Below are 12,629 nucleotides of genomic sequence, written 5' to 3'. Positions count from 1 at the left end.
ATCAGAGCAGCAAGGGCTCATTCAAGTTCCAGCCAATCACAGCCCATCAGACTGCTGGAGGTCCTGTACGGAAGAGGACCAGGTTGGTAGATGTGTTTTTGCTCGAGCAGGACATCGGCTGCACACAGTATGGCGTAGACAGTTACCGCCATGCTGCTGACATTAGTTGTATGTTTTTTAAGCTAAAGCTGCACCACGTGAATATCTCCACAATAGTATAGTTGTCAGTAGAGGGTGTGGAGTTTAACAAGCTGCATTCCTGCATGTAAATCTTGTACGCATTTTGTTTTCCAATAAATGTCACTTTTATATATCCAAGATTTTGCAGACATTGACGAGAATGCAAATCAAGTACTATGTGTTATTATATAAATATGACTAAAATAATAAAATAATTTCAGTTATTACATGTTTAAACTAAACATGTAATAATTCAATTGAAATATATGCATGTGTGTGTATATATATATATATATATATATATATATATATAGTGCTGGGCACGTTAACACGTTAATCGCGCGTTAATGCAACGATTAATTAACGCCGATAATTTTTTAAATCACGTGTTAATTTTTTTTTTTCCTTTTTTGCTGGCTGCTGGCTTTGATGACAGAAACGTGGCGTCCACGTCTCCCTTCCCTGCTGCATCGGTGCGTCTGATGTAATCAGGAGAGAGCGGGTTTATTAAAATGAAGAGATTGTTTTCTGTCTGGAACTTAAGAAAGAAGAAGAACCGACGTTTCTCTTTGTCTAAACCCATGCAGATGGCAGAACATTGTGATTTTTGGATGGGAAACTGCTTCCAAAAGACAACAAGAAGCTTTTTATTTATTTATTTTTAATAAATGCAGCTTTAATTTATGCAAGACAGCAAAGATAAGACATGTTTTCTGACTTTTACAAACTTAAATCATAAATCAGGCCTTCTTCTGCCTCTGGTTTGGTGAATCTTGGTCGTAGCGAGATGAAACTTCCAGCTGTGAATCTGTGAGATGTGAGCTTTCAGTAGAGGAGTCGTTTGTTCGTGTTCATGCCGTGGGGTGGACACGGGGAGACATCATTTGTGTTTACATATTTTTCAGACTTTGTGTACCTGGTCTTTAAATTGTTTGTTGTCTTAACTGTGTTTGTTGGTGATAGAAATGGTTTTACTGAGCTGGTAGCTGAGATTCTTGACTTTCTGTGGATACCACACATGTTTATAGTTACATCTACAGACCTGACGTTACACCTGGAAACGAGATGTTAACCCCTTAACTCCCGATAGTGGAGGCTTCAGGTGCAGTCAAACTAAGTCTGAAAGGTTAGAGAATTTAGAAATCTGGATAATGAAGCCCTGAAGGTGCATGGATGGAAGTTATTGTGCATATTGTGAATATTTCTCTCTCCTCACCATCTAGAAGCTGTGAGATTCTAATCCTGCTTTCTGTCTGTTCACCTGATGCTGATATTCATCACATAATGTTCCTTCTGTGTTTAGAAGGAAGCAGCTTCACAGCTTTAAATTCATCCTGCTGACTTTTTACCTTTTAGTTAGTAAATCCTGAACATTTCATCCTTCTTATAAATATTTGATTTTATAAATATACAGTGCCTTGCGAAAGTATTCGGCCCCCTTGAACCTTGCAACCTTTCGCCACATTTCAGGTGTCAAACATAAAGATATAAACTTTAAATTTTTAGTCAAGAATCAACAACAAGTGGGACACAATCGTGAAGTGGAACGAAATTTATTGGATAATTTAAACTTTTATAACAAATAAAAAACTGAAAAGTGGGGCGTGCAATATTATTCGGCCCCCTTGCATTAATACTTTGTAGCGCCACCTTTTGCTCCAATTACAGCTGCAAGTCGCTTGGGGTATGTTTCTATCAGTTTTGCACATTGAGAGACTGAAATTCTTGCCCATTCTTCCTTGCAAAACAGCTCGAGCTCAGTGAGGTTGGATGGAGAGCGTTTGTGAACAGCAGTCTTCAGCTCTATCCACAGATTCTCGATTGGATTCAGGTCTGGACTTTGACTTGGCCATTCTAACACCTGGATACGTTTCTTTGTGAACCATTCCATTGTAGATTTGGCTTTATGTTTTGGATCATTGTCCTGTTGGAAGATAAATCTCCGTCCCAGTCTCAGGTCTTGTGCAGACTCCAACAGGTTTTCTTCCAGAATGGTCCTGTATTTGGCTCCATCCATCTTCCCGTCAATTTTAACCAACCTTTATTAGAAATATGTTAAAAAGAAGTAGCAGGCCTAAACGTAGTAGGAAGGCGGCCGTTGGCTAACGTCGTTCCGGACTTGCCTTCTCCTTCTCTTTTGAAGAACTTTAAAGAATTAAGATTGAGCTGGATAGCTTCAAATGCTTCTTGAAGCTTTAAAATGGGCTCAGCAGGTGTCAACAATAGATGAGCACACACATTTAATATGGCAGCTCAGAAAGTGTGTGTTTAAACGCCGCCTACTGCACACACCCCAATGACCAACTTCCCCGACCACACCAAGCTGCAAACTCCATCCTCTCACCGGCGCCATGGGAGCACCACAACATGCTACCTGGTCTGTGGGAAACACTGTAGTGTAGATTTAATCAGGACCCCTGTAAGCGCAGCTGTTCTCTGAACTTTTTGAGGAGAACGGGGAAACACTCAGCTGTGAATCTGCTGGTGAAGCTCTGACTGGCGAGGTCTGGTGTTTTCTGGTGTGTTTGAGCTCCAAAGAAACCATAGAACCAAAAGCTTAAACATAGTAAATGACTCTGTTTGGACTCAGCAACACTTCTAAAAACTATTGATAGTGAACACATCACTGCAACCACACAAAAGAAAAACAAAACCTTCTAATGGACCAGTCTCGATTAAGATGGATGGAGCTGAAGGAGAAAACAAAGCAGCTGGACCTGATACCAGACACCCAAAAGGTGTGTCCCAATTCAGGGTCTGCGCACTTCGAAGTGTGCAGACCCTGAATTGGGACACACCTTTTGTGTCTTTCCAAGCTCTGTAGCTCCAAATCTGTACGTCCTAGCCCAAAATGAGCTCCTGATAAATTAAAGCCAACTTAAAAACCTACGTTTTGATGTAAAAATTGTGTCTGTAGAGCAAAAACTCTGGCCGTGAGAGAACTTTGTTTAAGCATGTCTCGTAGAAGCAAAAGCTAGAGTGAGGGGACAGTGACAGCAGCTTCACATTTTTTTACTAAAACTTAAACAGTGATTTTGATTAAACTATAAAAGATATGAAAATGCCCTTCAGACCAGTGATAGATTTATCTTTCGTGACCCATTTAAACTTTAAATGGTGTTTCTAGGTGAATGTATGGCTGAGCTGTAGGCTTCCAAAGTGACCTATGTTTTTCTGGCTGATCTCAGCCAAATCCCATTCATTCCTATGGGAAAACACGAATCCAAAAAAACCGCGGTTTATTGCGATTTACTCGAGAACCGCCAGACTTTTGTACGAGAAAAGTCATAGCACACTTCTCCCGATCAAGACGCACAGTTTGATGTAACTTTTGTGGGGGTAGAGTCAAAGCTGTAGGAGGAGATAGCTGCCAAAGTTTGGAGCGAAAAACGGAAAGCGTAATAATAAGCGGAATATACGCAGAGCGATAGTGATATGTTGCCAGTGCCTTTAGCATTGGCACCCATAAATATACGCAGAGCGATAGTAATATGTTGCCAATGCCTTACAGCATTTGGTGAGGTCTATGTTCAGCAACATTATGTGTCCAAAGAATGAGGTCAGCTGATATACTGAATGAGCAGGTTCTTCCATCTTCCCTGATGGCTCAGTGCCAGGATTCATGGGGCTCAGATTGTGAAAAAAGTGGTTCAGGGAACAGGAGACATCATTTTCACACATGGATTGGAGTCCATGGAGTCCAGAGTCCAGACCTGAACCCCACAGAGAATCTTTGGGATGTGCTGGTTTAACTCTCCCATCATCAGTACAAGATCTTTGAGGAAAATGAAGGAGGGAACACTGAGTATACCACGTCTTATAACCAATGAAATGGCACCAAATATTCAAATCAGTCACTTCTGGGGTCAGTTGTACCAACGAAGCCTCCAAGATCTTCAGTCATGTGACCATGACGTCTGCTTCAGAGCCTCAGCGTTCACCTTGTTACAGGTCCAGTTCTGCGTTAAACTCTTCAGACCTGTTTTTAATTTTCTCACATTTTTCCTGTAGACCTTTAATTAATTTCCCTGTTTCTTCAGGACTACCTTCACATTGTGGACTCCTTGAACATCCCCACGCCGGACTCTCAGTACCTGCTGGAGCTGATCAGAGACAGATACTGGGGCCAGTCGGTGCTGATGGTGGATGTGTAAGTTTCCTCCTCAGCAGCTGCAGACGCCCTGCGCTGCCCTCTGGTCTGACGCTGGTGATTCTCGTTGCTTACAGGTGTGAAGAGTTTCCTGAAAACATCCGTCAGGCCACAGCAAGCTTAAAGACGGTGAACATCATTCCTGCCATCGGTAAGTTTTTCTGTCACTCCGATGCTCAGGTAGTTTCTATATTTAGCTGTATAAGTAAATGATGTTTTTAAATGTTAACTTGTAACTTTGTTTTCCCCGTCAGGTCTGAACGTTCACAGCATCCTGAAACACGAAGCCGTCATCCTCACCTTGGAAACCGTCAAGTTTCTGGAGGAGAAGCTGCTGTGGCATGACCAGCGTTACTCGCCTCTGTACCCGTTCAGACTGCCGTACTCTGACTTCCCCTGAGAGCAAATGACTTGGAATAAACTCACTGACATCGAGGAGGTGGTTTTTCCTTTGTGTTTATTATGTTTAACAACAAAAAGTCAATAAATTATGCTACAAAAAAATGTTTGATGCAAAGTTTTAATAGAAGTAAGTTAAAGAGAAGCAGCAGGAGTTCAAGGCCTGGTGGTAGGAATGCGGCCGTTGACTATGTCGTTCCGGACTTGCCAGATGAGCTCCTTGCGCTTCTTCTCAGTTGGCGGGATGTAGGTGTTGGGAACAAGAACAATCCGAGGCTTGGTCTGAAATGATATAAAAACAGCTTTAGCTGCTTTTCCAAATCACTGGGTCAGGTTTGTATGCGTCATGAAGACGGCATCATCTGGTCCGCTCTCTTTTCAGTCGCTTTCATACTTCATACCAGCGGTTCTGGCTCTTGGACTTACCGTCAGTGTGTTAGAAGTCGATCTGTGACTTTTATCTGAAAACTGTCTGCAGAGCATGAAGCCCAACGATTAAGAAGACATCTTGAGACTCCCATTAAAAATTAAAAGTTACTGGTACCACAAGCAGGAAATAAAACTAAAAATCAGGCATACTGGCTCTGAACTAAACGTGGTGATGAATAAAGTTATTAGTGCAGGTTCCCTACCTACAGATTCCTCCCGCCTTTTTATTTCAAAATAAAAAGATAAGGGCTGTAACGCGTTAACTGTGGTAACTAATTTATGTAATTAACTGCGTTAAAATGTACATCACATTTAAGGCGCGCATGGCATGACAAGCCCCAAACATCCGTCATCTCTGTTAATACGCCGAATGAAAGCTGAATGAATTATTGCAACAGGAAGGCAAAACCTCCAGCAGAACCCGTCTCAGAGAGGACGGCCATCTGCCTCGACCGGTTGGGTGGAGACGACAGGAAAGAGACCATCAGACTCTGCAACGTTTAGCCAGGAAGAGCTGCTGTGGGCTCAGGTTGTGTGTATATTACATACATGGATGTGATTCTGTAGCTTTAAGAACTGTTTGGACTCAGCAACACTTCTAAAAATTATTGATAGTGAACACATCACTGCAACCACAAAAAAGAAAAACAAAAACCTTCTAATGGACCAGTCTCGATTAAGATGGATGGAGCTGAAGGAGAAAACAAAGCAGCTGGACCTGATACCAGACAAAACTGGACTCATGATCTTGTACCAGACTGAGGAAAAACTGGTTAAAGCAGCTAACAGGTGGAGTACTTACAGGTGGCGGCTGGTAGGCAAGTTTCTCCTGAGGAGAAAGAAGACAGAAAGCATGTTTCAGACACATGTTACATCAATGTTTTCATCACCTGTTCAGGTCAGATGATTCATGTCTGAATCAGGAGCACACATTTAACCAAGCGAAGCTTCGTTTTTACCTCAGATCATGTCTTAGAATTCTGATCATTGAGCCAAGCTCACGGTAGCATGTAAAACAGCTGCTGTCATGGACTCCAGATAATTACATAAGATGGAGCAAAAGCTGCAGCTCAGGCAGTTTTTAACTGTTTCTCTAGTTCCTTTGTTTCAGAGGCTGAGAGGAAAAAAAAGATGGCTGCAGCTGAGGAGGAGCCGCTGTCAGGTGGAGGGAAACACAGAAAAGCTCCTGATGGTTGCTTGGAGGGAAAATGCTGTCGGTCTGTAAAGCTTTTTACTGAACGACATGTTCATACCGCACGTTACCCTCAGCACGCTGCAGCTTCATGGAGCAGCCTTGGAGAAAAACCTTTACAGCTGACACGTCAGAATAGTTGTTTATCAGTTTACAAAAAAGAACAAAAGGAATAAAATGACGGCACCTAAACATGAACAAAGAGTCCGAGTCAGCCATTTTTTAAACAGATTGCACTGCAGACGTGTTTTCTTGCCTTAATCTCTGAGCGGACAGAGCTCCTGTCACTCTCTCCGGGAGGTTTAAACTTGTCCCAGAATTTCTTGTACTGAAAATACCTGCAGGGACAAAAAACCCTCGCGGCCCCTGAGGTCTTCCGGTACTGGCCCCATCAAGCTCATTCAGGTCTGTGCTAAACAAGCTTTTCCAAATCTAAATCCTTCATTACCGGGTTTCAAACTTACCTGGCCACGACATCTGTTTTCTTGATGGTCGGTTGCGTCATCACTGGTTGGATGACAAACACAAATTTGTTTGATGAATTAGAGACGGGAATGAATGAAAACAGCAGGAGTACTGACCAATGAGAGGTCAGCAATGCTGTCAGAGCAAACCGCATCACAAGTCATTTTAACCAACAAACAGCCTGCAGCACAACCACAAGCTTTCTGTGGACTTACAGGATTTGTTTATCGGCCTGACATCACCGCTTTTCTGAGACCGAGTCTGTGCAAAAGAAAATGACAGGCAGTTATTGATAATTACTTTAATAATCAGCACAACTAATATCTGCCGCAGATACAACAATGTTTACAGGTTGTGAGAAAAAAAAGAAGTGACCTGATACCAGACAAAACTGGACTCATGATCTTGTACCAGACTGAGGAAAAACTGGTTAAAGCAGCTAGCAGGTGGAGTATTTACAGGTGGCGGCTGGCAGGCAAATTTCTTCTTATCTGCTTTCTTCGTCGGTTGAGTCATTACTGGTCGGACGACAAACACAAATTTGTTTGATGAATTAGAGACGGGAATGAATTAAAACAGCAGGAGTACTGATCTTAGAATGCTTAAAACAAGTTACCACCCCGGGCCCGACCGGCCACCTGGCCAGGGGCCGACGGACACCGACCCAGGCACCCCGGCAGCCACCCCCCACCGCCACGAGGCAGCCCCACCCCGGGGCCCACCCAATGCCACCCGCCCAGATCGGAACCCCCAGCCGACCCAACAGTGGAGCAGCCGAGATCCCCACCCAGGAGACAACCGGAGACCCGAAGCCACCAGGGACCCCCTACCCACATCCACCGTCATCCCAGCGAAGCCGCAATCCTCCACCTACTTTAAGTGATGTAGCCAGTCACAGGGGACCAGAGGGAATGAAAGTCATCTGATTGGTTCCTGGAGGAGGCAGACATTGTCTCAATGCTGATGTGGTCTAACAGGAGATTTCTAAACTGCTGGATATACAAATTATTCTTATCTTTCCAGTTCACAAGAATAGTTTTCTTTGCGATGCATAAGGCTGCGAGGACCAAGTTTATGGAGTGTATTCCTATGTTGGTGTCGCCCAGGTCGCCCAGTAGGCAAAGTGTGGGGTTTGCAGAAAAACTGGTTTTAAACCATTTTGAGAGATCTTCACACACCTTAATCCAGAACCTTTGGACAGGTGTGCAGGACCACAGCGCATGGATGTAGCTATCAGAAGTGTTCTCAGAGCAGTGTGGGCAGATATCTGATGGTGAAAGGCCCATCCTGAACATCCTGTGTCCTGTATAATGAGTTCTATGGAGAATTTTGAATTGTATTAGTTGTATATTTGAATTCTGAGTCATTTTAAACGTGTTTAAACATATTTGTGACCATCTTTTCTTATCAAAGTTATTAGATAAATCATCTTCCCATTTTGAAGTTGGGAGAGATATCCTGTCTTCTAGCTTTGCAAGTAATCTATATATTTTTGATAATAATTTTGGAGTATTAAGATTCAAGAATTCTGCTATTCTGACAGGAAGCTGCAAGTCTAACTGTACAGGGGTATACTTCTTATATATAATTGATTTTAGTTGGTGGTACTCTAAGAATTTATTACTGATGATTCCATACTGTGAGATTATTGTGCTGAAAGATACCAAGTTTCCATTTTCTATTATCTGTCCTAACTGTTGTATTCCTTTAGTCTTCCATTGAGTGAAGTTTATCATCTTTTTGTAACAGGGACGCTGTTAAGCAACACAGTAACCAGGGCAACAGCCGTTTGAAATAGAGATGTGACGTTCATGAACGAATCGATTCTTTTGAACTACTCTTTTAAATGAACGATGAGAACCGATTCACAGCTATGGGTCGTTCATTTGTGAGCCATTCTTTTTATATACAAACTTTTGACACTGCCTTCATCAAATCAAATCAAACTTTATTTATAAAGCGCTGTTCATGCCATAGGCAACACAACGTTCTTTACATGATTAAAAACACAAGAATAAAAACACTCAACGAAATCTTTCACACAGTCACACACACTCATGTCACACTCACACATGCCAAGCCCAATCCCCCCACCCCCCTTCAAGCTAAAAATGAATGAATGAATAAATAAATGAATAAATAAGTAAATAAGAAGTAGTACAGTTGAGTAAAATGAAAATAAAATAAATAACATTTGTGACATCATAGAAGTCTGATGTCCAACATGCTCCATTCATGTGAAGCATCTATGGGCAGAGAGTATTGTTTAGAAACAAATACTGTGAGTTCTATCCAAAACATTTACTAGAATTTGCTCTGACTGCTCAGGTTTATCCTTTTTTATCTATATTTTTCCTATAATTTTTTAATCTTGTATAGTAGATTTCATATAGGTACATATTTTGATTGTTTGTCATTCTTATATATTGTCAAATTTTGTAAGATATTGTAAGAACGAGCCAGTCTTTTGAATGGCTCTTTGAAAGGAATGGCTCCTCAAGATCCGGCTCCCTTCAAAGAGCCATAAATCCCATCTCTAGTTTGAAAACGGCGCCTGACAGCTTACGTCAACAACTAACATCCGGGTTTTTTCTTCTTCTTCTTTGTTTAACTTTATTGACGTTAGTTCATACACTAACTACCGCCATCTATCGGACTGGAGGACACAAAAACACAACAACTTTTGTTCAGCATTTAAAAATTAATTGAAGCTCATCTAGAATAAAATTGTCATGTGATCACTTTTAATAAAATAAAATAAAATAAATTTAATCTGATATTATGATATGTCAGTAAATTTCATGCTTTTGTATCATAATTTACAAATGATTGTTTATCTAATATACAGTATCATGTCTATGTAATCATGAAGCAAATTTTGTATTTATTATTAATTTTTTTATGATTGTTTCTGCCCAGTTGGCAGACATAAATTACTGCATTCATGTTTGCAGCTCCTGTCTTAAAAAGTGGATAAAGTTTGTTCATTTTGGAGATGAGATAAATTAGTTTCTGCTACTTACCTGAATGAAAACAGAACAAGTTTTACCTGTGGATCATGAGATGTTGTTGAAATCCTTAACAAAGTCTGGTGAGCTATAAGCATGCCCCAAGTTTAGAAAAAAAATTATATTTAATGATCATAATGCAATAAAAAAATCAGTAATTAAGTCAGGTCAAGGTTGGGTTTTATTAATTTATTTCTTTTTGTCTTCCAGCTTTTAAAGACAGAAGTATCCCACACCATTGCCAGTACAGAGAACTCCTCCTCCTTGGATCAGCTTCTCAAGGATAATCAGGGCTCTCTTACAACGTCTCCTTCCAGCAGGCAGTGGGGCTTCAGTCGGGGGAACACTGGCAGGTGGACTGTCTGAAAACTCTGCTCAATCTGGGAAAAGGGAATTTTAGCATCTTCCAGGGTCAGTGGGAAGACCATGGCTCCATCCAGGACCTGTCAGGAGTCTTTGTTGGTTCTTTTGTTGCAGATCTTGCTGATTTGCTCGGCTCAGGTAAGAGATAGGTGTAGTTTTCCTTCCCTCTGTGGATCTTTTTTGGGTTTTATTTCCTTTGCAGCATTATAATAGAACATTTAATGAGTGTGAGGTTAATATTTAGCTTTGATTTATAGTTTTATCAGTGTTCTTTTGTGTTATATTTTATATTCCTGTTGTTCAGCTTGTCTGAGCTGCTCAGAAATAAGCTGAAGTAAATCAACCTCGTCGTTCTTATTTTTCCTGATATGATACCTGTGAAAACTACATGTAGTTAGAGCCTTTTAAGTAATTTATTAAATCCAATATTTTTAATATCCTGCTTTAGAAGTGCTATAAGCTGCGTGACTGTTAGAAACAAATGGAATTCAGGCAGAATTAGCATTTTTTTCACCAACTTAATTAAAAAGTGTTTTTGACTGTTTTGGATGTTCATCTAAAAAGCTGCTTTGGCAGCACACGCAGCTGGCAGCAATAAGCTCCAGACAGCAGCAGTAATCTGAACACATGCTGTTATTAGGGACCTGATGGATTGTAATGAGAAACCAGGCTTGCTTTCATGACCTTGGTCTTGACATCTTGCAGACAATGGCTGCAAACAGTAACATGACTGCATCAGCACTCAACACACTTATTGGAAACCATTTGTTGTGTGTTTGGTTCCTGTAACCCATCACCAGAGAGATGACAGGAAATGAGAGGATGCGTCACCGTAACTGCTTGACCACCAGAACATCCGTTAGCTTTTGGTTGGCCTGAAAGATCTACAGGAGACAGTCTGAACCAGAAGTTTAGAAACATCTGGCTGCATCAAGCATTCATTTTGTTTTGTGAAGAAACCTGAAAGAAATATCTTAAACACTGAAACAAACCAGTGTTTCCATGACTACTGCTGTCATTTCAACATCCTTTAAATGTGTCTGCAGGGGGATCGAGGAGAAGACTCCACAGTGGTTGGAGGACTGGTGAGCTAGCTTTATTTTGTTGTTTTTTCTTTGTTTTTCCCCAAGTAAAAAACTAACTTTGGGGTTTATTAGTTAAAATAAACTGTGCTAAAGCTGATTCTTTTGCTTTCAGGGACCTGATGGAGACAACGGTAAAGATGGGACTCCTGGAGCGCCAGGCCTTCCAGGCGCAGATGTGAGTAAAACAGAGACACTCTTCCAGCTCATGCAGCTGATTTATTTCTGCTCCACAAACCGAGGAAAGACGTTTGAATCCAGCAGCAGCTTTAATCCAGAAGACCAGTTTTAAGTTCTGAGTGAGAGGATGTGTTAAATCTCTGGAAGATCTGAGCTGGACGACCTGAGATTAACATCAGCTGCTGTGTGAACAGTTTGTCTTGGCCTCCACTGAGCAGAAATGTTGAGGAAGAAAAAGCTGCCTTGAATAAACCAATCTGGCTGTTTAGGGGAGAGTTTCAAATAACGTCCTGACAGAAACAGGGGTCCTTTTGTGCATGAACGGCGTTAGCAAGGAGAATCGGCTGCCCAGAGATGGCTGACAGGAAAGAAGTGTGTGCTGGAGAAGGTGGAGCAGAATGGTGGCAGTGTTTCTGCTGTCAGACAGACTGAGAAAAAAAACGCACGAAAAGTTACAGCAAGCGTTTGTAAAATCAAACAACAGAAGAGTTTCTTTACTGTTAGCAACAGGAAACAAAACAACGGAGAAATTTGTCCGAACTAGCTTTGAGTTTGGTCGTCCATCTTTCTCTGCTCTCCAAATTTAACTAGGTGATGTTTCCAGAGTTTCTGGTTTTTTTTTTTGGGAAAAGGAAGGTGAGGGGAGGAGCCAGAAGTGTGAAAACAGGTCCCACCCTCTATCTCATTACCTCAGAATGAGCGAAACCATCAGTTTTCTAAGAACCATATTTTTGGTTCTTGTAGTCATTATAAATTTATAACTGGTGGCATAAATGATGGAAAACAGCTTCTTTGTACAAAATGGTAAAATCTTTGGTCATAATCTGCAGTCATAATAAACTTTGATCTATAAATATATCTATAAACTACAGTATTTGGAACATTTGGACATAAAATGTAAACATAATAATAATGTTTAAAGACTTAAAAACAGATGATTATGTAAATGAAATATTTTCGTGACATTTTAGAGTTTCGTGTCATCTTTGCAGGGACCTGTGGGACCTCCTGGGGATTCAGGCCCAGTGGGTCGAAAGGGATCAAAGGTAAACTCTGAAACTGGATTAATGGATCTGTTTTTGTTGAATCTCAACAAGAATCAGTGAGACTAGTTTATTTTTCTGTATGAACAACGTGTATCTGCAGGAGAAGATGTGTAGCTGTTTGATAAAAAGCAGGTC

At 41.1% G+C, this 12,629-nt stretch overlaps 1 protein-coding gene and 1 long non-coding RNA gene across 2 annotated transcripts; both read left to right on the top strand.

Moving 5' to 3' along the window:
• The first annotated feature begins 4,112 nt into the window (after positions 1-4,112).
• LOC121638587 (39S ribosomal protein L4, mitochondrial-like) lies at positions 4,113-4,766 on the top strand. The gene is made up of 3 exons (XM_041983448.1): positions 4,113-4,330; positions 4,408-4,481; positions 4,585-4,766. The coding sequence occupies exons 1-3, from the start codon at positions 4,320-4,322 to the stop codon at positions 4,728-4,730; spliced, it is 231 nt and encodes a 76-aa protein (XP_041839382.1). The 5' UTR covers positions 4,113-4,319; the 3' UTR covers positions 4,731-4,766.
• Positions 4,767-11,224: 6,458 nt separating this feature from the next.
• On the top strand, positions 11,225-12,495 carry LOC121637951. The gene is made up of 3 exons (XR_006009972.1): positions 11,225-11,271; positions 11,384-11,446; positions 12,441-12,495. It is a non-coding gene; the product is annotated as an uncharacterized LOC121637951 (long non-coding RNA).
• The last annotated feature ends 134 nt before the right edge of the window (positions 12,496-12,629 follow it).

Source organism: Melanotaenia boesemani, chromosome 4, assembly GCF_017639745.1.
Source record: "Melanotaenia boesemani isolate fMelBoe1 chromosome 4, fMelBoe1.pri, whole genome shotgun sequence".
Taxonomy (NCBI): domain Eukaryota; kingdom Metazoa; phylum Chordata; class Actinopteri; order Atheriniformes; family Melanotaeniidae; genus Melanotaenia; species Melanotaenia boesemani.
This window is presented reverse-complemented; position numbering and strand designations above follow the sequence as displayed.